Here is a 24,856-nt window from a genome sequence, read left to right as displayed (position 1 = left end):
CATTCCTGCAGGAGTGAAATTAGGTTTAGTGATATGGGGCCTTAACTAAGTAACATTGCGCCTGTGATTTTTCTTAACATTCCAAATCCAAATTTTTACACATACATTTTTTAATTAAATGTATAGCCCTAAATAATATTTTAACCATCTACTGCCAGCCCAATGATCATATCCTGTGAAACTGTGGCCATCTCCTAATCATAGGTGAAGATCAACTCTGTGGTCCTAAGATCTTTGTGGCTCTAAGTTACATTGATCTATGTTACTAAGATCTTTGTGAGTCTAGGTTACTGCTGGCCTTTTGAAGTCTTTGACCCAGGGACCCCCAGCGAGGTTGCTGAGCCATCACTTAGGCACAGAAGCACCCTTTCCAAGTCCCCTCTTCCTAAAGCGTTGTCTTTCTCTCTTGTGATTCTGGGTCTCACTCTTTGGCAAGTCACATATCCTCATGCAAACATGTCAGAGTGGCCCAGAGAAAGCTGCTTTCCTGTGAGTCCCCATTCATGGTCACATCTTATCCTTCTGAAACCCGTTGAACTCCCTATCGTTCTTCCAGTCTTTGAATATCTCTTTGATTTGGAAATATTTCATTCTCTTGTATTCCTGATAAAAATATGCATGAAAATATTAAAGCAAGGATTCTTTACAATAAGTGAGCCAGTCACAATGATTCATCTGGCCGTGTGTATATTTTTAGTTTTGACAATGTTCAGGCATGATGTGAAGTACATCCTGTAAAATCTGAGTATCATTCCTTATCTAGGATAACCACCTTTATGGAAAGCCATTCAATGACATGCTTGTCCAGATCAGAAAAACACTTAATTTACATACCACATAATACAGTGGTATATACATGTTATTATCTGAAAATATGTCAAGGAGATGTTTCTATGAAGTGTATATCATGCATTCAGTTTTTTGTAACATGAATGCTATTATTTAAATTAAACAGTAGTAAGAACAACAAGAATAGGTACATGTCCGTCACTAGTAACTAATACTAGAACTAGTCATATAATATTATGTGTTGCAAACATAAAACCATGATTACTAATCATCTTTTCATTCGTGATGGGTTTCTAGTTACCAGAAAAATTGGGAAGGTATTACTGAGTCTCCACATACATCAGACTGTTTTCTGACTATTTATGTCATATGAGTTGGTACATAATCACAATCAATATCCCAAAGAGATATGGTAGTATGAAGTACTATTAAAATTTAGTACTTTATTTTAGTAGTAAATTAAAGTAGTAAAGTAAAGTAGTACTTTACTTTAGTAGTAAAATTTATAGATTTACAGATTGCTTAGGTTTTAACCTCTTCTATCCCAGACTCATCCCAACTGGCACATTTCCGTCATCCTGTCTCCTTAGGCTCCACTTGGCCATGACAATTTTTAGATTTTTCCATATTTTTCATAATCTGCAAAGTTTTGAGGGTACGTTTGTAGAATGTATTTTGTAGAATGATCCTTGGCTGGGATATGTCTAATGTTTGTTCAAATGCTTAGGCTAACGTTACTGTGTTTTGGAGCAGAAGATCCAGAGGCATAATGCTATCCATAGTTATCACTTCACATAAAGGTTTTTTACTCTGAAGATTGGGGTCTTTTTTGGTTCCATACAAATTTTAGGATTGTTCTTGTTCTATGAAAACTGCTGTTGGTATTTTGATGGAAATTGAATTGTGTCAATTGTTTTGGGAAGTATAGACATTTTCACTGTATTTGTACTTCCAATCCATGAGTATGGAATGTCCTTCCATTTCTTTGTGTCATCTTGAATTTCTTTCATCAATGTTTTATACTTTTCAGAGTATAGGTCGCTCACCACTTTGGTTAGATTTATTCATAGATACTTTATTATTTGGTGTACAACTGTAAATGGGACTGTTTCCTTAATTTCTCTTTCTACTGCTTCATTATTGTCTAGAAATGCAACAGATTACTGTACAATGATTTTGTATCTTGTGACATTGAATTCATTTATCAGTTCTAGCAGTTATTGGGTGGACTCTTTAGGGTGTTCTATATATAGTGTCATGTAATCTGCAAAGTGTGAAAGATTCACTTCTTCCAGATTTGGATTTGTTTTTATTTTATTTTATTTTGCTTTGTTTCATTTCGTTTCTTTTGTCTGCTGGCTGTGGCTAGGACCTCCAATAACTTGGTTTTTTTTTTCAATTGTATATTTGAACTTTATTTTTTTTTCTTTTCAATATATGAAATTTATTGTCAAATTGGTTTCCATACAACACCCAGTGCTCATCCCAAAAGGTGCCCTCCTCAATACCCATCACCCACCCTCCCCTCCCTCCCACCCCCCATCAACCCTCAGTTTGTTCTCCATTTTTTAGAGTCTCTTATGCTTTGGCTCTCTCCCACTCTAACCTCTTTTTTTTTTTCCCTTCCCCTCCCCCATGGGTTTCTGTTAAGTTTCTCAGGATCCACATAAGAGTGAAAACATATGGTATCTGTCTTTCTCTGTATGGCTTATTTCACTTAGCATCACACTCTCCACTTCCATCCACGTTGCTACAAAGGGCCATATTTCATTCTTTCTCATTGCCACGTAGTACTCCATTGTGTATATAAACCACAATTTCTTTATCCATTCATCAGTTGATGGACATTTAGGTTATTAAAAGTGGTAAGAGTAAACATCCTTGTCTTCTTCCTGACCCTACAGGAAAAGCTTTCAGATTTTCCCCATTAAGGTTGATTATAACTGCAGGGTTTTCATAGATAACCTTTATTACCTTGATGCATTTTCCCTGTAAACCTACTTTAGGGGGTTATAATCATGAATGGATGTTTTACTTTATCAAATGCTCCTTTCTGCATGTATTGAAATGACCGTGTGGTTCTTTTCTTTTAAAGTTTATTAATTTTGAGAGAGCATGAGCAGGGGAGGGGCAGAGAGAGAGGGAGACACAGAATTCGAAGGAGGCTCTTGGCTCTGAGCTTTCAACACAGATTCTGATGCGGGACTTGAACTCAGGAATCATGAAGTCATGACCTGAGCTGATTTCAGACTGTTAAAGGATGAGCCACCCAGATTCCCCGATCATCTGCTTCTTATCCTTTCTCCTGTTGATGTATTGTATCACAATGATTGATTTGTGAATATTGAACGACCTTTGTAGCTTGGGAATAAATCCCACTTAATTGTGGGATAGATTTACAGTTGTTATATCTTCTTTTTGGATTGTATCCTTTACTGTTATATAATGTTCTCCTCTGTCTCTTGTTATGTACTTTTTTAAGTGTATTTTTTCTGATACAAGTATTGCTACTCCAGCTTTCTTTTGACTTGCATTTTTGTGATGTTTCTCTATCCTCTCACTATTATTCTTGAGGTGTAAAGTGGGTCACTTAAAGGCATATAAATCTGTTTTGTTTTTTCATCCATTCTTACACCCTACGTCTCTAGATTGGAGCATTCACTCCATTTACCTTCAAAGTAATGATTGATATGGATGTACGTATTGCCATTTTATTACCTGTTTTCTTGTGGTTTCTAATGATTTTCTCTGATCCTTCCTTGCCTTTCTTTCATGTTTTGCTTATTTTCTTTAGTGATATATTTGATTTCTTTACTTCTATTCTTAGCATATATATGACTGGTTTTAGTATATAGTTACTGTTAGGTGTTTATATAACCTCTTCTGCATTTAACAGTTTGTATTAAGTTGATGATCATTTACCTTTGCACCCATTATTTTCTCCTCCCTAGGTTTTTGGTAGATATTATGTCTCAAATCCATTTCTCTGAGTTCCTTAACTGATTTTTTTGCAGAAATATTCATTTTTTACTTGATTTGTGTCTTCTACCTCTAAATTGTCGCTGTTGGTCTCTCCTTTCCACTCAAAGAATCCCTCTTAATATTTCTTGCAGGACTGGTTCAGTGGTACAAACTCCTTTAGTTTTTGTTTGGGAAAGTCTGTGTCTCCTTCATCCTGAATGATAGACTTGCTGGATAGAGTTTTCTTGGCTGCTGATTTTTCCATTCAGCACTTTGAATATGTGATGTCACTCGCTTCTGGCTTGCCAAATTTCTGTTCAGAAATATGTAGCTAGCCTTATGGGTCTCCCATTCTAAGTTAAGGACTCTTTTGCTGCTTTTAAGAGTTTTTCTTTATTGTCACTGTAATTCACAGATTTGCTTACAATATGTGTGTTGGCCTGATTTTGTTGATTTTGATGTGAGTTCTCTATTCTCCTGGATGTGGATGCTTGTTTCCCTCCCCCAATTAGGGAAGTTTTCAGCTATTATTTCCTCAAATTTTGCGCCCCATTTTCTCTTCCTTCTGGGACTCCTACAATATGAATACTATTATCTTTCCTGTAGTCACTGAGTTCCCTTAGTCTCATCTCATGTTACAGAATTCTGTTCTCTCTCTTTGGTTCAGTGTGATTAATTTCCATCACTCAGTCTTTGAGGTCACTAGTTTGTTCGGCTGCTTCTTCCATCCCTCTGTTCATTCCAGCAAACGTGTTTCTCCTTTATTGTGTCCTCAATGTCTACTGTGTTCTTATCTCTATGTCAGTGGTTTCACTCTTCTACTCATTTCACAACTCCAGTGAGTATCCTTATGATCATTGCTTTAAATTCTGTATCAGGTATGTTACTTATATCTCTTTGGCTTAGATCTCTGGCTGTGGCTTTGACTAGGTCTTTCACTGTGGATATACATCTCTGTGTCTCCATTTTGTCTCTCTGCCTCTCTTAACACAGAGAAATAAAGTCAACTGTGCCTTCTGATCTTGAAATTAATGACGTTATGAAGAAGAGGTCCTGGAGTCCTCAGTAGTGCACGTCTCCATTTATAGGACCTGGACCTTCAGGAGGATATCATATGGGTATTGCCCACAGCCTGCTGTCGTGTCTGGGTTACTTTTCCTTTCAGTGCAGGTGTCTGCACTGATTTCGTGCCTGTTGTGGGCTGTGATAGCTCTCAGTGGTGTTAGTGGGACCCAGGCAGGCCAGCTGTGGGGAGTTAAGCCCGCTAGGTAACTTGGGAGCAGGGCAGGAGTGTTAGCAAAATTGCACAGGGCGACTAGTCCTATGCCAGGTTTCCCGATGTCCTTTGGTGGCTGGGGGCTGTGGAAGCTAGGGGCTTGAGGATATGCACAGAGTGTGTCGGTGCCTGGGGACATGTGGCTGGGTGAGGTGCAGATGTGCACAGCATGCTGTGGCAGCTCTGCATGCAGCTTGTCGGACAGGATACCCTTGTGGTTTTAAGAATGATTGCCCTGAGGGGCGCCTGGGTGGCGCAGTCGGTTAAGCGTCCGACTTCAGCCAGGTCACGATCTCGCGGTCCGTGAGTTCGAGCCCCGCGTCAGGCTCTGGGCTGATGGCTCGGAGCCTGGAGCCTGTTTCCGGTTCTGTGTTTCCCTCTCTCTCTGCCCCTCCCCCGTTCATGCTCTGTCTCTCTCTGTCCCAAAAATAAATTTAAAACGTTGAAAAAAAAAATAAAAAAAATAAAAAAAGAATGATTGCCCTGAGACCAGCAGGCTTGGTGTGGTGAGTCCCCCAGTGAACCCTTGGGACTGGCGCACTGCTAACAGGTTAGGTAGCAGGAGTCTGTGCAGCCTCAGCCTCTGGTGGGTGCTTCTATACTTTTCTGGGAGGCTTGGGGAAGAATGGTGCCTGTGAGCTCCCTCATTGTTGGAGAAGTCCTCCAACACACTCAGGAATCAGCATGAATACATCTGTCTCCTGTGGCCTCGGCATTGTGTAAATGCCATGTTTACGTTGCCTCTGTACACAGGCAGGGACCTGGCTATCACTTATCCTCCTGGATCACCCAGTGCTGGGTCAGCTGACCTCCAAAGCTCCATGATCTAAACTCAAGGGAATTCAGCCCCTCTGGGTTTTAATGCCTAATGTAATGGAGATTAGTCTTCCCTGTGTCAGCTCCCTGGTGTGAGGGCTCACTTTCTCTGTCCATTCTGCAGGCAGCCAGCCTCCACCTTTCTGACCTTCCTAACCTTTCTGATGCAGCTTCTCTGTATTTAGGTGTGGAGTTTGTTCTTCCAGTCTTTGGATCATTCTCTGGTTCATGGACTTGGATGTGGAAGTTATGTAGTTGAAAAAAATGGGGCAGGGTGAGCTTAGGGTCTGCTTACTCTGCTCTTATTAATTTTTTAAATGTCTTATTATTTTGGAGTTTTGAGACATGGGCAGACTCATATCAGCCATGGACTTCAGGATTAGAAAGGAACGTTCCCACATTTGCTTCTAGTATTCTGTGTTTTGAAACTCTCTTTAATGAGGTATAATTTACATATAACAAATAGGCCAAGTTAAAGGGTATAATTTGATGAGACTTGGTCTCATGGGTAGAGCACCATGAAGTCATATGGTTTCTCTTTAAACCTTAAACCATGATCCTGTTGTGTCTAGCGCTAATGTTGCTTTTGAAGTAAGGACTACTTTTTTTTTTTAACGTTTTCAGATATTGCCCAGGTGTCTGAATGCCTGTACTGGGGTACCTACCTCCTTTTCTGATAGACTGTGTTCCCATAAGTATTGCAGTCGGTCTACCTTTGGACTTTATCCTGTGTTGTATCTTTCAGTCTGCTCACTTAATTTTGTTGTAGTACTTTAATGCTGAGGGACTCATAATTGGATTGATTTTCACTAAATAGTACGAGCTGCAGTTCAAATCATGACAGAAAGCATGTGCTTCCTGTGTTAGGTACTCAAGAGCAAGGCAGATATCCTGGGCAATTGAGCCGAGAATGTCACTCTGTCTTTTTTCCAGACCTCTTCCCCTCCCTGGGAGACAAGAATCTCCTTTTGGACACACAGAAATGTAGGTGAAATCAGCAGAGAAAGGTCCCTTCTCCTCTCTTCCCTTTGTCTCTCAAACTCCCTGTCGCTACCTTATGCCTGTCCCTTTCCCGGACTCAATCCCCCAGGCCCACTGCTCCACTCCAGCCATGTGCTCTGGCCATCGCTTAGTGAGGAAACTACAGGAGGATTATGTAGTCCATGGGTCTGATCAAGAAATCTCTGCTCCTCAGAGTCCTCCTACACGTGGTGCTATCTGTGGAGACCTGGCATCCTGGACGTGGGTCTGACCCTCACTCCTCTCCACAGTCACTGCTGGTCCCTCATCCTTCTCCACCATCAGAACTCAGCCATTTCCTAAGGACAGATACCTGTATATCTGACCCCAAGGCACCATGGAGTCAGGGGATATTTACAAAATAAATGAGCATAAGCACCCCATCAATCTAGATATAGAAAGTTCCCATCACCCCGGAAAACTACCTTGGCCTCCCCTGCACAAAGGGTGATCTTGCTTCTATCCTTCATTACCACCATTTCTGCAAGTGTCACCTGTGTGTACAGGAACCCCACTGTATGCACTCGATGGGGAGTGAGAGTAGATGGTCCTAGAAGCAGACATTGACACAGAGACAAGACGAGGAAAGGTGGATTAGGGGACAGTAGGAAGGACAAAGTGGAGGGGACAGGATGGGCAGGGAAAGCACTCAGGTAGATCTGACACCTTCTTAAAATGTATATATAATCACCATAGTCTGTCACCGTGCACAGTCCTGTTCAAATTTCAAAAGAGTTGTCCTATAAGGCAAAGAGATTTTGGTTTATTTCCCTCTGATCTTATGTTTTCCTACATGCATTCTGTCTTCTGTAGTTTATCTGTGGCTGTGGCCTCAGATGAACACTTTAGTGTGTGGCTGCATCTGTGAGATTATGTGTAATAGAAAATGATTGTCTTCAGATCTAGGTCTCTGAATGTACACATTCTCATAATTATCTTTTCATTGTGTGGCAGGGCCCGAATTCTAATAGAAAAATGAAGGACATTGTCTTATTTTTTAAAACAGTGATTCCCACCCTGGGCTGAGTTGTTAACAGTCTTAGTTTAATGAACTCCCGTGACTATCTTTTTTGGAGGATCATTGTGTGGATATATCTTAATTGAAACTGTGAGAAGCGTGAGGGGACACTTCCCAGAGATTTTGCAGATGCTTTACGCACTGAATGTCTTCTTTTTCTCTTGTTCTTAGAAACACATATTACCCCTGTTTTCACAGATAACACAGCTGAGGCTCTGTGTAGGTCCCACTGAAAACTGGTATTAGGGCTGAGACAGCAGGAACACAGGCAAAGCGTCATAATATTGTGAGAGAAGTTTGAGGAGATGCAAAGCTGTAGTCAGGGTGATGACAGGGGTCCAGCAGGGGTGGCATCTGGCCAGCCCTGAATTGTAGGATGACTCAGCTGATCTAGACCCTGTCTCCACTTTTAGTCTGAGGGATATGAACTTGGGCATACAGCATTTTCATAAGACCAAGTTAAATTCCCCATATCTCCAGGGCTCTTTTCCCCCCACAAATATCCAGAACCTTCAGGAAAATCCAGGGAGACAAGAATCTTTTTAGGTGATTACCTGCGTGCACTTTGGCAACACACTGACATTTTGGAGATGAACGCTGCATTGTGCACTGAGAGCGGTCTCACATAGCAGCTCCGTGTGGACCTCACACTCCCTGCTCAGGCTGTGGCCAGGAATGACCTCCAACTGCATCTCACTGACCCCAACACCCTCCCCTCTGCACCTCCTCAAACTCTGCTTACTGTGCTCAACTTCCCTTCTATTCCTGTATGATTCAAGGCTCCCTCTGTTTTGCACTGGATCCTTCACTGGTGTTTCCATTTTGGTGATCACAAGGTCTGCATCATTTAATGAATGTCCCTCTTTCACACAGGACACCTGATACTCTAAAAGTTAGGGGGTGCACCTCATTCATTACAGAACCCAAAACATTGTGTCTCCAACATACACACCAGTACCGCTGATACATCTGCTTTTGTGTAAAAAAATCCTCTTTCATTTGACAAGAGAAACGTATAGCTCACTGTATTACAGGGACATGACACCGCCCATTGTATGTATGTCCTGAGAAACTCGAGACATGCTACAGTGTCCTCAGGCAGTTTGTAGTTGGATTCCCAAGACTCACAACCGTCTCTACATCATTGCCACAAAGTCAATCATGAAGAAGATGAATATACTTTACCAGCCACTCATCCAGGTCAGGTCATCTTAACAAATAGAGTAGGTGGAGGAGGGGGATGTGGCCTATAGCCCATGACTGGTAGTGAAGGGTGGTCCATGAGGTACAGCCTGCAAGGCAATCCTGGGAAAGGACCAGGACTCTTGCATACAAAATAGCCTGGGGAAAAGAAATGAGAGGTATGTTCATAGGACAGAACAGAGCACCAACACCAGCAAAAAGCAGAAACCCAAAGAAGCAGTGCTCATATCCTACTAGCTTCCCCACCACCAGGTTCCAAGAGGGCAGCATCAGCACCAAAATCTCTACCCATAATTTGGGTTCCACTTACAGCTTTGAGGTGAGGAATGGATGTGATTGGGATAAACTAGTGTCCCCACGTGTCTGTAAACGTAGAAAGAGCAAGGGCCCTTTTCCTAGAAGATTTATAGGCTGAATACTAAATTAACAAAGTAGCATATTCCAGATAGGAAGGCAACTATGTCCAGGATCACACTCCACCCTTCATCCCCTCCACCACAGAGGCTGTTTATTGTGTCTGTGAAGAACTACAGAATGAGAAGGAATGACAAAGCCAGTGTCCACACATGGAATCATAGCCCTCGTGGCTCAAAGTTCTGCCTCTAAGCCCCTGCCTGTGTCCAAACTACTGTCCCGACAATGGGGTCTCCTCCTCTCTGGAAGTGCTATCCATGGGCACAGAGACATATGGGGAGATGGGGATCCTGAGGGCCTGTAGAGGACCTGGGAAAGCATGTTCTTAGAGAAACAGGTAGCCTATACATGTTAGTTGGGTTCAGCTAATTTATTTTACTTCGGAGGTACTTCTCAGCTTAAGTGCAGTACACTTTGCAGGGTAATTGTGTCCTCTGGAAAAATGAGCTGAAATTCTAAAAGACAAAATTAACACAAGTGCACTTTGATGTCTGGTGTAAGTTTCCATGTTTTAGCTGTACCTGTGACACAGGACACGAGAGAACGTGCTCATGTGAACACAAGTGAAGGACACCGTGGGGACCTGCCACACAGGTAATTTTGGATTTTTTTCTATTCACAACTTAAGTTTCGGTGCATGTTTTCTATCACAAACATGCCACCTCTTATAGTTCAGAGTGTTTGTGCCCAGGGCACACCTGAAGGGATTCTGGACAGCATGTTTACCAAAATGCTGATGGGTATGAAATTTACTTTGTCTAAGACCATTCTAAAGGACACATACAAAAATAGAAGTTGGAGTGAAGGCAGTTCGCATTTTCAAATTTTAAGGATACCCACAGATTTTTCTGAGCACGTTAAAACCCTCAATAGAAGGAAACAGGAGAGGAAGAAGCAGCAAGAGCAATGATTCCACATTGAGGAGATCCACGAAGAATGAGGCAAGGTAGGAGACTTCCAAGTGGAGTGTGGTGTCATCCTCCTTGATTTATTCCAGGAACACATTAGAAAAGCCCTATGGTCCCCACCTTTAGGCACACTTAGCTGCTCAAGTTACCACAAACAGATGGTAGCTGGGAAAGAGGGAAGCCTGTAGACTCGGCGGTAAAGGTTTTGCATTTGGGAAAAAAAAACAAAAACAGCAGACATACCATACGACACACAAACCAGGGACAATGGCAGGAGAGTGTCCTGTACAGAAAGATGTGGCGGTCTGTAAAGACTTAGAACTGAAAATGGCCACAGCATTTACTTTGTGCTTCTTGGCAGTTTTGGCAGAGCCAGTGTCAATGTCACTCTTGGTTGTGACACCTACTTCTGGACCTGCAAAAAGCTCTAGAAGGGATGGAGGTTTATTCTGACTTGAGTAGACTGGAGGTCAAAAACAAATCAAAAAACCCTCCCCTCATACTTCTGACAACTTAAACTCTTTGCTCCAGTGAGATCCCAAGTTACATGCACAGGGTGTCCCACATGCCTCCGGTGATACCCAAGAAGAACTTGAAGAACCATCCCTTATAACTTGATGAAGACTCCTAATAGCCCTGATTCAGATGTATTCACCACTCATCGAACAACTATGGATGGCTGGGGGCACAACTAGATGGACATATGTTACATTGTGCCTCATGCCTCACAGATCCCAGCAAGTGGACTGTGTACAGGGCATTTCTGCTGAAGCGCTATGTCTGCTTTTCTGCATACGGCCCCATTCCTTTTCCACAAGAGATGCCTGTACCAACCCATGGTGGGGGAAAGGACAAAGATGAGATCCTGAGAAACTTTTGAGGAATGTGGTAATGGCAGCAGACACATTCCCCTTGCATCACAATATCTGTGGTACCGCCTCTGCACCTTGGCCCAAGACCTAACAGCAACAAAATAAGGTGAGTGTGTTTTACAAGTCAACTCCTAGTGCTCAGATCATCTTACCAAGTGTTGCAGGTGAAGGGGTTCTGAGTGGCCTCAGGGCCACTAAGGTTCAGGAGGTGGACGTGCCTAATAGTCCATGGGGGCGGGGCGTCTCCAGGGTAGGGCATGCAGAATCGTCCAGTTAACGGAGGAGGTCCCCAGGATCCAGACTGCCCTGCAGAATTGACAGCTACATCCATATGCCAGACAAGAGAACCGATACCAAAAGCAGCTGTAACCCAGAGAAGAATGTGTCAGCACCTGCCACCTTCTCTACCACCAGGATCCAAGAGAGTAGCATCAGTACCTGAAAACTCTGTCCCTGCCACTGGATACCACCTACAGCTTGGGGTAGTAGATGCAAGAGGTTAACCTACTGCCACCACACATCACTGCCCATGTCTGTGGAAGAAAATGGCAAGGGTCCTGTCCTAGAGGGTTAACAGAAGTAATTACAGATTAATGAAGTAGCATTCTCCAGACAGGCAGCCATCGATGTCCAGGTTCACCCTGCATCCCTCCTCTACAGTGACTCCAGATGCTCTGCTTTTGGTATATTAAGAACACACACACAAAAAAAAAATAAGTGGGAATACACGGCTCATATTCTGCTCATGGAATCACATCCACTCCTGGCAAAACGTTCTGCAGCCGGACCCTCTCTATGCCTCCTCTGCTCTTCTCCCTGAGAAAGGAGTCTTCCCTCCTGAAGTGTTGTCAAAGGCCTCTGAGACCTCTGGGGAGTGGAGGATGCCTGGAATCCTGCAGGGGAATGAGAGTCCTCTGTGAAGAACAAGTTACTTGTGGTGAATGTCTACAAAGCTCAGATGTGTTCATCTTAATTCATAGGGAATTCTGACTTTAAGCATACTACAGGACACAGAGTAATTATGTGCAACAGAAAAAAAGAAGGAGAAATTCACATAACAGATTTCATGCAAGTGTTTTGGTACAAAACTCCTGGTATGTGTCATGAGACTGTATGAGCTCTAACAGTGACTGGGGACACAACCAAAAACTGCTCATAGAAACACAATTGAAGGACACAGTGTTCAAACTATTTTTACCTAAGGTATAGGTGGAGGATTCCAGGCAAGTCATTTACCAACAAAGACAGGAAGGTGATGACTGATGACACTGGCTTTATCTAGGACCACTCTAAATGGCACAGGGCACAACATATAAAGTTGGAGTCATGAGGTCGTTTCTAACCGGTTCATCTCCTAGCCAGAATCAAGAAAGAAAGACACAGCAATCACACTCTTCCCACAGAGGTGAGATCTGCAAGGGGTCACCCAGGCCAGGAGACGTCTGTTTGGAGTGTGCAGTCATCCTCCTCTCGTTATTTCTTGAAACTCACAGAAAAACCTAAAGGTACTCAGTCTCTAAGCGCTTTTGGCTTCTAAACTTACCACAGAAAGCTGACAGACTAAAAATTGAGAAGCCTGTGGGCTCCTGGGTTATGAGTATGCGTTTCGAAAACAAAGAAGAAATAGACATATCACACAACACGCAAAACAAGACAAGGCTGGGTGAGCATGCTGTACATAAAGATGAGGGTTTCCCAAAAGAGTTACAACTGAGAATGGCCCCGGCATTTACCTTGTCCTTGTCTGCATTCTTGGTACAGCCAGAGTCGCTGTAACTCACAGAGGTTTCAGCAGTTTCTCAATCTGCTAAAGACCCTAGAAGGGACAGAGGTTTATTCTGCTTTCAGAGGACTGGGCATAATGAAAACAATCCCTCAACTCATTCCTCAAATATCTTAAACTTTTCCCTTCAGTCAGGTCCGTGACCAGAGGCAGAGGGTATCCCACATGCCTCAGGTGACCCCCAAGGATAAGGGAGAGAACCATCCCCTCACCTTGATAAAGACCTCACGGTGCTCTAGTTCATGTTGTTTCATAATTAATCACATAACTGTGGACAGGTCAGGCACAACTAGCAATTTAGAATTCATCAGTAAAACAGTTTTCTCAGTATACATCATGGGAAGTCACGATTTCATTACAGATAAAGAATTAATATGAGGATGCTTGGATTCATAATCCGTCTCTTAATTTTGGCTCAGGTCACGATCTCACAGCTTGTGAATTCAAGCCCAGCGTTGGGTTCCTCACTGACAGTGTGGAACCTGCTTGGCATTCTGTCTCTGCCTCTCTCAAAATAAATAAACTTAAAAAAAAAAAAAAAGATTAACATTGAGAATACTGGTTTGGTGTATATCCTCAATGAGTCCTCAAGAAGCGTAAGCGTGCATTTCTTCCGACTTCAGGCAAATTGTTCAATCTCTCAGCTTATCTACAAGCTGCCTTCCACATGAGAGCAGTTAGTATATAACTAAAGACTAATGTTACACTATAGAGAAATGGAAAACTGTGAGAAGTTAGCAGTGAAGCTGCAGAGTTACACTGATACCATCAGGGGACTAAGCTAAGCTTTATGGAACTTCAATTGAGGGATGTAGGAGTACAGTTCCCAAAAACAAACAAAAAGAAAGACCGTTAAAACTAGTGAATAAATGACCTTCTCCTCAAATAAACTAAAGTCTTCACATTGAGTCCGGGTGGGAAGAAGGATGAGGCCCATGTCCTGTCATCCTTTCCAGGCTCTTCAGACAGGGGGATGCTAGAGGAGGTGGGAGGGTCACTGGTAGAGGAGGGGCATGAGCTCCACCAGTCTCAGGGACAAGTGCCTCACTGACTGTGGCAGCAGAGGAGAACACCCTTCTGTCACCCCTTCAGACCACCTGCTGTCCTTAGTGCTTGTGATTCTTTCCAGACCACACAATGATCATCCACAGGAACAAGCTGCACAGCAGAAGTTAGATTGCGGCACATCACAACGTGCCTCTTACCTCTCCTCGGAGGGTTCTGCGTCTCTGGTCTTGCAGCCATTGGTTTCTGCCTCGTGTATCCCTCAGGCAGCCTCTTTGCTTCCATCCCGTCCAGTCTTGGATACAGAAAAATAATGGACTTCTATAAGAGTTGTAACACCACGTCGTCTACTAGACAACTAACAGTGCAGGCGTCATCCCTGGAAACACCCATAAAAACGCAAGTCAAATGACCACACCTGTATTTCAAGTAAGCGACCTCCCTGCCCTGCTCCACCATCTCCCTGTCCCAGATCTGAGTCTTGATCTGGGTGAGAAAAAACACATCCACCTTCAGTCGGAAGGTGGTGCCACACTGTGCACCAAAGAAAGAGGAGGAAACAAGAAAACACTTACCTAGTTGTCCTGAGCATTCTTCTCATGAACTGCAAGCTGAAAAAGCCAACAATGACAAGCCCATGGTTAGGGATTCCAAGGGCCACTACACTCACCCGCGTGAGGTGCTAAGGGTTCAGTATGTCAGGCAGAACTCAGGTTACCTGGTATCTAAAGGTGAGCTCTGCCTGCTGCAGCTGTTCCCGTGTTTGTTCAATTTGTTGCCTGTGAGTTACAATTGCTCTTGTCAGATAAGGCCCAATATTGGGTATGATTTTAAATAAGCTGCCCACGTTCCCAACAACCTCATATCTGTCCCCTGATACAATTTATTCTTACACATGAAACACTTTGCCCATGATTATCAATGTACAGTAGGATCAAAGCTCTTGTTACATCCTTTCCTTACGCATTATTCCATGCCTGTAGGGTTCAGAGTTCATAGAATTCCTTCCCATTTTCAATCTTTCTCTAACTCATCATGTGACAAGTGTCTTTTATCATAAAGATCTATTCTTCTATAACTTATATCCTCACCATGTTTCCCAGGGTTGCAAAGACGAGGGCCATGAAATGGCACTACCACGTTGATGGGTATGATTCATTGTACGACACACTGCTTTCCTACAGATTATGACAACTGACACCACCCCCGAGGAAAGTTAGCATGGACAAAGTTTCCACACAGTCTGGCCACTACTTGAGATCTGCAAATGTTTAGAAACTTAATTGTTTTATTCTTTCTAAAACTTACCTTTTTTATCTGTTAATACTCTATGCATATGTTGACTTTAAACATTGCAAAAAGATTAAAAACACAAAAATGAACAGCGGTTTCATTAGCTGCTGGTAATTACTAGCTGAACTCACTTGTACTTGTTTATTTCTTCTGTAGCTATTTTCTTTTTCTTTAATGTTTATTCATTTTTGAGACACAGAGAGAGTGAGCACATGCATGAGCGGGGGAGGGACAGAGAGAGATGTAACATAATCTGAAACAGGCTCCAGGCTCTGACCTGTCAGCACAGAGCCTGACACGGGGCTCAAACTCACGGACTGTGAAATTATGACCTGAGCTGAAGTTGGACGCATAAACGACTGAGCCACCCAGGCGCCCCTTCTGTAGCTATTTTCAAATTTTACCTGCAGCTGCCAGCTGATTCTTCTTTGCCGCCAGTTCAGAGTGTCATTTTCAGCTTCCTAAGATGGGAAAGATACATACACAGTCAGGAACAAGGTCCAGAAGTTCCCCCTTTTTACCTCCCAGCACTCTTGAAGGCCTATGCAAATATCCCTTTCCCCACTTCTCCCATAAATGCACAGACTGACAACCCAATCAGAGAAATGAAGTGAACACCCCATTTAAGTTCAAGAAAATTCAACTTCTGTCTGCTGCCACGTCTCTGCTATTGGAGCTGTCTTTCTAGTTCTCTTGTTTCCTCTCCTTTATCATAAAGTCATCAAATAACATTGTGCTTTGTGCCTTCCCAGAGTTGGTCTTTTGTTTGAGATGGTGAAGACTCATTTCATCAGTGAGTGAAAAACCGTATCTGACCAACTGTACCCATTAGGATGACGCAGGGGATCATCACTAGTCTTACACCTCCATGGGGAGCCCTGATTCTCAGTCCAAAAGTTGTACTATGACACAGGCAATCACCTGAAAGACGACCTTCCAGAATATGGTTTCACTAACATTGCAGCTCACTCCCAGACGTCGCTAGAGTTCAGGACTGCAACCCCTGCCTCCACCTTCAAAAGGCCAATCTTAGAACAACATCATCTCCTGACATACAACCTGATATGAACTGTCACACAGTCTGGGTTTACTTCCAGGAAACAGATTTCAGGTGGAAAACTTTCAAATTCATGGAGCCAAATCTACTTTAACAAGACTCATTCCATTGATAGCAAAGGCAGCAAAAGGCAATGCTTGGCAAGGCTGGGTGGCTGTGTTGCCTTCAGACTATTCTCTTTGTGGTGTTGATTGAGACGGATTCAACTTGACACTTGATGTACTCAAGAATCACATGCAAAATTGAAAATCTCTTAGAAAATGAACAAAAGCACTAGACAGAGAAAGGCACATGCATTTCCTTCTGGCCTCTCAGGCAGTCCTTCAGCAAATGGTTGCTGGAGTGGTTGTAATGTAGTGGCTCTGTTGTAAGGGGTTGAAGATAGAGAGGTGGTCAGGGTGCTGTACCCACTCACAGAAAGAGCTTATGAGTTAACAAAACCAAGATGCCAGTGAGACAGAGCAAGCCCTAACCCCAGCTGTGGGAAGGACTAACATAAAGGTGAGTCTCCAGGGAAGAGAAGGAAGACTTCACTTTCCAACATGAGTGAGGGACTCTAAAGTCCCCCATCTCCTCCTGAGAACAAAAGGAAATACTGTACAAAGGAGGAAACATGTGACTGAATGCACCAAATATCTGACAACCCCACAAAGACACACAAGACCAAGATGGAGAAGAAGGAAGCCCAGGACAAAGCCAGCCTGGCAGTTGGACCCAAGCTCCCTAGGACTTATCATTGATGTGGGGGGCATACATTTGAACAGCAAGGAAGCTGAACAACTTTACGGGCACAGACTTAGAAGTAAACAAGTGTAGTTCAGGGGCGGCCAGCAAAGATGAGCCCTAGTGAAGCTGCGGGCTTTGGCCAAGACTCAGAAGAGTTACACTTAAAAAATCAGGGGACAGGAAACAACTTGACTTTCTTAGGGATTGGGCCTGCAGTGAGCAATCTCACTGGAAGAATGGATGCAGGGATCCAGTACTGCTGGTACCCCTACCCACTTTCCAGAAAGCAACTTCCATTGTTTCTGCAGCAAGATAATTCAATTTTTTCCCCACACATTTTTGACCCATGTCTGGTCCTGACATGGACCTGGTCCTGACCCACCCTTTGCTGGGTGACAAAACAGTGTGATGCGACTGAAACCTATAGGAAAGTGTAGGTGGATCCAGAGTGGATCCAAGTATTAACGTTATTAATGATGGTACCTTCCCTCTTCCGCCCCAAAAACATGGCACAATGTGTGACAAGCACTTAGGACAGAAAGGAAAATGCAGGTTACGTTACAGAAAGCAAGGTAGGAAGGGAAGGTGCAATTCTACTGAATGCATTGGGAAAAAATACTCTGGACCCAGTTCCAAAAGAAATACAATTATCTCTACTGGCTGCCATGTTCTCCCATACAATCCGGTCCTTGTAACAGTTCTCACACGAACATCTTTTCTAAATTTTTTTTAACGTTTATTCATTTTTTGATAGAGACAGAGTGCGAGTTGGGTAGGGGCAGAGGGAGATATAGAATCCAAAGCAAGCTCCAGGCTCTGAACTGTCAACACAGAGCCCAACACGGGGCTTGAACTCATGGGCCGTGATATCATGACCTGAGCCGAAGTTGGACGTTCAACCAACTGAGCCACCCAGGCGCCCCCATCTTACTTTTTTGTAGGCACTTTTCTTTGTTCATAGAATTCTTCCAGGTTATATGCTTTCTCCTTCAGCTGTTTGACTTTTGCTTCCTTTGTGGCTTTCACAGACCTCAATGCATCACACTTGTCTTCCAGGGCGTTTTTATTTTCTGGAAAAAAAAAAAAGGTATTTTCTTGATAAACTTTCACATGACCTGAGTCTTGATTTTGGTGAGACAGAAAAAGCGCAAGAACCATGAAGGCATGAAAGTGTTCTTTCCTTACCAATGCAAAGTCATTGCCATCATATGGGGATTTCTCCCCAACAGAAAATGTAACTTCTAGTTGACAGTTATTGGACCTCAAGACTCTTAGCTCTACATCCTCGAATTCAACATTTGCATCTTGTGGTTAAGGCAGATATGAGGAAAGACTTCCACGGAAAACTGATCACACAACAATTTGTACCTCACACAGCAAGATCGTGCATTGCAATCAACAAACACCTTGAGGCATGAATATAACTAGAAGATAAAGATGATGGAAATAGTTCATGTCTAACAACTCATGGCTTTCATAGTGGTATACATATGTATGTATGTATGTATGTATGTATGTACGTATGTATGCCTGTTTATCCCCCCATTCATGTTGAAATTTTACTATTCAGCATTCAGAGAGAAAGAGACTATTGAGCACCTGGGTGGCTCAGTCAGTTGAGCATCAGATTCTTGATTTTGGGTCAGGTCATGATTGCAGGATCATGTGATCCAGACCTGTGTTGGGCTCCACACTGAACGTGAATCCTGCTTAAGATTCTCTCTCTTTCCCTCTGCCCTCTCCCCCACTTGCATGCCCCCTCACTAAAATTGAAAAAAATCATAAAGCATAATTTAAACATGTTTTTTAAAGGGAAAGAATTATACACTTTGGCTATAACCCGTTCTCTCTCAACTATATTTGGGTATTTTCTACATATCTTGGTGGGCGGAGTTGAATAATGTGATAATTACCTCGTTGTGAAAATAAAAGATAACTCCTAGTCCTTGAAATTGCAAAACTCATCTTGGCGGTCCTAGTAAAATTCCAGCTCATTGGTCAGAAAGAGTTTTGGCTCCCAGACACCCACTGTCTACTGTGGTAAATGGCAGGCAAATATGCTGTGCTCACTTCACCCAATGAACAAAAAGCCTCCAAAGCCAAATTACGGTAAAACTCAGCAGCCAAGCCTTACCACTTCCTGTTTCTTCACCTTTCTTTCTCTCTGAGTTTGCAAGGTAGCAAGTGCACTTTGAACAGTGTCATTTAAAATTTCATTAAAGTGGGTGCCTGGGGGGGCTCAGTCAGTTAAGCATCTGACTTCAGCTCAGGTCATCATCTCATGGTTTGTGAGTTTGAGCCCTGTGCCGGACTCTGTGCTGACAGCTCAGAGCCTGAGGCCTGCTTCGGATTCTGGGTCTCCCTCTCTCTCTGCCCCTCCCCCGCTCATGCTGTGTCTCTCTCTCTCTAAAATAAATAAAAATAATTTTATGTTTACTTGTACTCAACAAGTACAAAAAGATAGAGATCATACCATGCATAGTTTCAGCCCCAATGCTATGAAACTCGAAATCAACCACAAGAAAAAATTTGGAAAGATAACAAATACTTGTAGACTAAAGAACATCCTACTGAACAATGAATGGTGGAATGCAAGCTGCTGCAGCCACTCTGGAAAACAGTACAGAGGCTCCTCAAAAAGCTAAAAAGAGAACTATCCTATGACACAGCAATTGCAATACCAGGCATTTATCTAAGGGATACAGGTGTGCTGTTTCGAAGGGACACATGCACCCCCATAATTATAGCACCACTATCAACAATAGCCAAAGTATGGAAAAAGCCCAAATGTCCATTGATGGATGAATGGATAAAGAAGATGTGGTGTGTGTGTGTGTGTGTGTGTGTGTGTGTGTGTGATGGAGTATTACTCATCAATAAAAAAGAATGAAATCTTGCCATTTGCAACTACATGGGTGGAACTAGAGGGTATTATGCTAAGTTAAATTAGTAGTCAGAGAAAGACAAATATCATATGACTTCACTCATAGGAGGACTTTAAGAGACAAAACAGATGAACATATAATGGAAGGGAAACAAAAATAATATAAAAACAGGGAGGTGTACAAAAGAAGCGCACACATAAATATGGAGAACAAACAGTGGGTTACTGGAGGGGTTGTCGGGGGGGGGGGGGGATGGACTAAATGGGTAAGGGGCACTAAGGAATCTACTCATGAAATAACTGTTGCACTATACGGTAACTAATTTGGATGTAAGTTGTAAATAATAAAAACTAAAATTAAAAACAAAGAATGAATGGGTGAACCAAGAAGTTAAAGGGAAAATTAAAAAGTACATGGAATCCAATAAAACTGATAACACCACAGCCCAAAACCTCTGGGATGCAGCAAAGGTAGTCATAAGAGGAAGTTTAGCAATCCAGGTCTTCCTAAAGAGGGAAGAAAAGTCTCAGATACACAACCTAAGCTTATACCTTAAAGTAATGGAAAAAGGATCATCAAATAAAAACCAAATCCAGGGGCGCCTGGGTGGCGCAGTCGGTTAAGCGTCCGACTTCAGCCAGGTCACGATCTCGCGGTCCGTGAGTTCGAGCCCCGCGTCAGGCTCTGGGCTGATAGCCTGGAGCCTGTTTCCGATTCTGTGTCTCCCTCTCTCTCTGCCCCTCCCCCGTTCATGCTCTGTCTCTCTCTATCCCAAAAATAAATAAAAAACGTTGAAAAAAAAAATTTAAAAAAAAAAAAAAAAAAACCAAATCCAGCAGAAGACAAGAAATGATAGATTACAGCAAAAATCAATGCTTTCAAAACTGAAAACGAGAACAAAAACAAACAACAACAACCCCCACACACACACACACACACACAAACAGAAGAAGAGATCAATGTAACCAGAAGCTGGTTCTTTGAAATAATTAATAAAATTGATAAACCACCAGCCAGTTGGATCAAAAAGAATAAGGAAAGGACCCAAATAAATAAAATCAAGAATGAAAGAGGAGAGATCACAACCAACACAGGAGAAATACAAACAAGAATAAGAGAATATTATCAGCAATTATATACCAATAAAATGGGCAATCTGGAAGAAATGGACAAATTCCTAGAAATATACAAACTACGAAAACTGAAAGAGGAAGAAATAAAAAATTTGAACAGACCCATAACCAGTAAAGAATTGAATTAGTAATCAAAAATCTCCCAAAAATCAAGAGCCCAGGGCCAGATGGCTCTCCAGGGGAATTCTACCAAACATTTAAGGAAGAGTTAACACCTATTCTCTTGAAGCTGTCCCAAAAATAGAAATGGAAGGAAAACATCCAAACTCTTCCTATGAGTCGGCATTACCTGGATTCCAAAACTAGACAAAGATCCCACTAAAAAGGAGAAGTATAGACCAATTTTCATGATGAACATGGACGCAAAAATCTTCCACAAGATATTAGCCAACCAGATCCAACGATACATTTAAATTTTATTCACCACGACCAAGTGGGATTTATACCCGGAATGCAAGGCTGGATCCATATCCACAAAATAATCAATGTGATTCATCACATCAATAAAAGAAGGGACAAGAACCACATGATGCACTCAATAGACACAGAGAAAGCATTTGGCAAAATACAGCATCCTTTCTTGATAAAAGGATTCCACCAAAACCTGCTAAAATGATCCATGAATTCAGCAAAGTGGCAGGATATAAAATCAATGCACAGAAATTAATTGCATTCTTGTACACAAACAAAAAAGCAACAGAAAGAGAAATCACAGAATCAATCCCATTTACAATTGCACCAAAACCCATAAAATACCTAGGAATAAATCTAACCAAAGAGGTGAAAAATCTATACACTGAAATCTATAGAAAGATTATGAAAGAAATTGAAGATGACAAACACACAAAAACGAAAAACATTCCATGCTCCTGGATAGGAAGAACAAATATTGTTAAAATGTCAATAGAACCCAAAGCAATCTACATATTCAAAGCAATACCTAGCGAAATAACACCAGCATTCTCCACAGAGTTACAACAAACAATCCTTCGAGTTGTATGGAACCAGAAAAGACCCTGAATAGCCAAAGCAATCTTGAAAAAGAAATCCTAAGTAGGAGGTATCACAATCCTGGACTTCCAGCTGTATTACAAAGCTGTAATCATCAAGACAGTATGGTACTGGCACAAGAACAGACACTCAGATCAATGGAACAGAATAGGAACACAGAATTGGACCCACAGATGTATGGCCAACTAATCTTTGTCCAAAAGAAAGAAGATCCAATGGAATAAATACAGTCTCCTCAGCAAGTGTGCTGGGAAAACTGGACAGTGATATGCAGAAGAATGAGCCTGGACCACTTTCTCACACAAAAAGACACTCAAAACGGATGAAAGACCTAAATGTAAGATAGGCAGCTATCAAAATCATCAAGGGGAAAGCAGGCAAAAACCTCTTAATGTTGGCGTCCACAACTTCTTACTCAACACGTCTCCAGAGGCAAGGGAAACAAAAGCAAAAATGAACTATTAGGACCTCATCAAAATAAAAAGCTTCTGCACAGAGAAGGAAACGATCAGCAAAACTAAAAGGCAACCAACAGAATGGGAGAAGATATTTGCAAACGACATATGAGATAAAGGATTAGTATTCAAAATCTATAAAGAACATACCAAACTCAACACCCGAAAAACAAGTAATCCAGTGAAGAAATGGGCAAAGACATGAGCAAACATTCCTCCAAGGAAGACATCCAGATGGCCGACCGACACATGAAAAAATGCTCAAAATCACTCATCATCAGGAAAACACAAACCAAAACCACAATAAACACCCCTTCACCCCTGTGAGAATGGCTAACATTAACAACGCAGGCAAGAACAGATGTTGGCGAGGAAATGGATAAAGAGGAACTCTTGCACTACTGGTGCACTGGTGCACTGTCTGGCACTGCTGGTGCAGCCACTCTTGAAAACAGTATATAGGTTCCTCAAAAAATGAAAGAGAGAACTGTTCTACAACCCAGCATGTGCACTAGTATGTATTTATGCAAGGGATACAGATATGCTATTTCGAAGGGACACGTGAACCCCAAAGTTTATAGCAGTACTATCAACAATAGATAAAGTATGGAAAAAGCCCAAATGTCCATCAATCGATGAATGGATAAAGACATGGTATATACACATACACATATACATAGTATGTATATGTGTATGTGTGTATACATATATATATGTGTGTATATACACACACACACACACACACACACACAATGGATTATTACTTAGCAATCAAAAAGAATAAAATATTGCCGATTGAAACTACATGGATGGAAAGCCTCCTGGGAATAAACACTAACCGTAACCATAACCCTAACCATAACCCTCACCCTACACTTAACCCTATCTAGCACATGAAATGTAAACCAGATCCACAGCCGCACATGTGCCCTCACTTCAGCCCTCCATGGAATTAACATTGGTGTCGCTTAGGCCTTAGTGACTTCCCTATACCGAACCCTTACCCTAGCTAAGTGTCTATCCCCATGGGGACCCGATTCCAAAGTCTGACAACATCACACACATGGGTTCGGAAATCGGTGCAACAATACTTGGCAGGGAATGTGGAACATCACCATGCCTTTTGCAAAGTGTGATTGCAGCTGCACGACAGTATTCCTGAGGCCTATTCCAAGGGTGGCCCAAACATCTCTCTGCCCTTGGATCCTAAGAACTGATACTGACCGGTACGCTCCCTTATGCACTCCACTCAGCCCTTTGGGGAGACAACTGCACTGTTGGGGGTTAAGTACCTGGAGCCTCATTGGACCTAAACCTAACCATAACCATAACCCTAAACATAACCCTCAACTTACACCTAACGCTATCTCTAACTGAACCCTATACTTGACTCCCACCTTCGCTAGGGCCCTCAACACAGCCCTCGAGGGAGATCATGAGACTGGAGTCGCTTTAGCCCTGTCGACTTCGTTGGACTGAACCGTAACCCTAGCCAAGGCTTCCTCCCCATGGGGACCCAATTCTAAAATCTGACAACAGCACCCACAAGGGTTCGAAAATCGGTGCAACAATACTCAGCATGGAACGTGGAACATAACCATGTCATTTCAAAAGCGCGACTGCAACTGCACAAGAGGATTCCTGAGGCCTACCCGATGGGTGGCCCATACATTTCCCTGACCTTCAGAACCCAAACACTAATCCTGACAGGCACCCTCCATTGTGTCCTACACTCAGCCCTTCGGGGAGACAATTGCTCTGCTGTGCGTTCAGTGCCTAGAGCTTGCTGGGTTAGGACCTAACCCTAACCCTAATCATAACCCTAATCGTAAACTTCAACCTACACCTAACCCTATGTCTAACCAAACATTACACTTGACCCGCACACTCGCATGGGCACTCAATTCAACCCTCCAGCAAGATCCAATAACAAAGTCTGACAACACCACGCCCTGGGGTCCAGAAGTGGTGCAGGATCACTCGGCTTAGAACCTGGAACATCACCGTGTCATTTCCAAAACCTGGCTACAGCTGCCCGAGAATATTACTGAGGCCTACCAGACCACTCTCCCATAGAGTTGTCTGGATTGGAATCAAAAGACTAATCCTGACAGGCAACCGACCTTGGAACCTCTACTCAGCCCTTCGGGGAGACAACTGTAATGATGTGGGTACAACCCCTGCAATATCCTAGGACCTAATCCTAACTACTAACCCTAACCCTAACCCAA

General features: G+C 42.7%; 1 protein-coding gene and 1 long non-coding RNA gene across 20 annotated transcripts in view; one reads left to right on the top strand and one right to left on the bottom strand.

Annotated features, from left to right (window-relative positions):
* Positions 1 to 7,527: 7,527 nt before the first annotated feature.
* LOC132678955 (uncharacterized) overlaps positions 7,528 to 24,856 on the bottom strand; it is a 36,379-nt gene continuing 19,050 nt past the window's right edge. The window contains exons 2-8 of one of the 19 annotated variants that reach the window (XR_014136153.1): positions 18,073 to 18,211; positions 15,763 to 15,819; positions 14,784 to 14,844; positions 14,641 to 14,676; positions 14,266 to 14,551; positions 9,846 to 13,093; positions 7,528 to 9,221 (exon numbers count right to left, since the gene is read on the bottom strand). Coding sequence is in view for 3 of the 19 variants with exons in the window: in XM_081791376.1 (XP_081647502.1) it covers positions 11,426 to 11,583; positions 14,266 to 14,360; positions 14,641 to 14,669; positions 14,784 to 14,844; positions 15,157 to 15,224 (411 nt within the window). In the remaining 16 variants the exon portion in view is untranslated. The other 18 variants (XR_014136160.1, XR_014136162.1, XR_014136155.1 and 15 more) reach the window with 18 other exon arrangements.
* LOC144614659 (uncharacterized) lies at positions 14,371 to 15,447 on the top strand. Its single transcript, XR_013552644.2, has 2 exons — positions 14,371 to 14,494; positions 15,169 to 15,447. It is a non-coding gene; the product is annotated as an uncharacterized LOC144614659 (long non-coding RNA).

The sequence above is a fragment of the Panthera onca genome, chromosome E2 (assembly GCF_046562875.1).
Source record: "Panthera onca isolate mPanOnc1 chromosome E2, mPanOnc1 haplotype 2, whole genome shotgun sequence".
Lineage (NCBI taxonomy): Eukaryota > Metazoa > Chordata > Mammalia > Carnivora > Felidae > Panthera > Panthera onca.
This window is presented reverse-complemented; position numbering and strand designations above follow the sequence as displayed.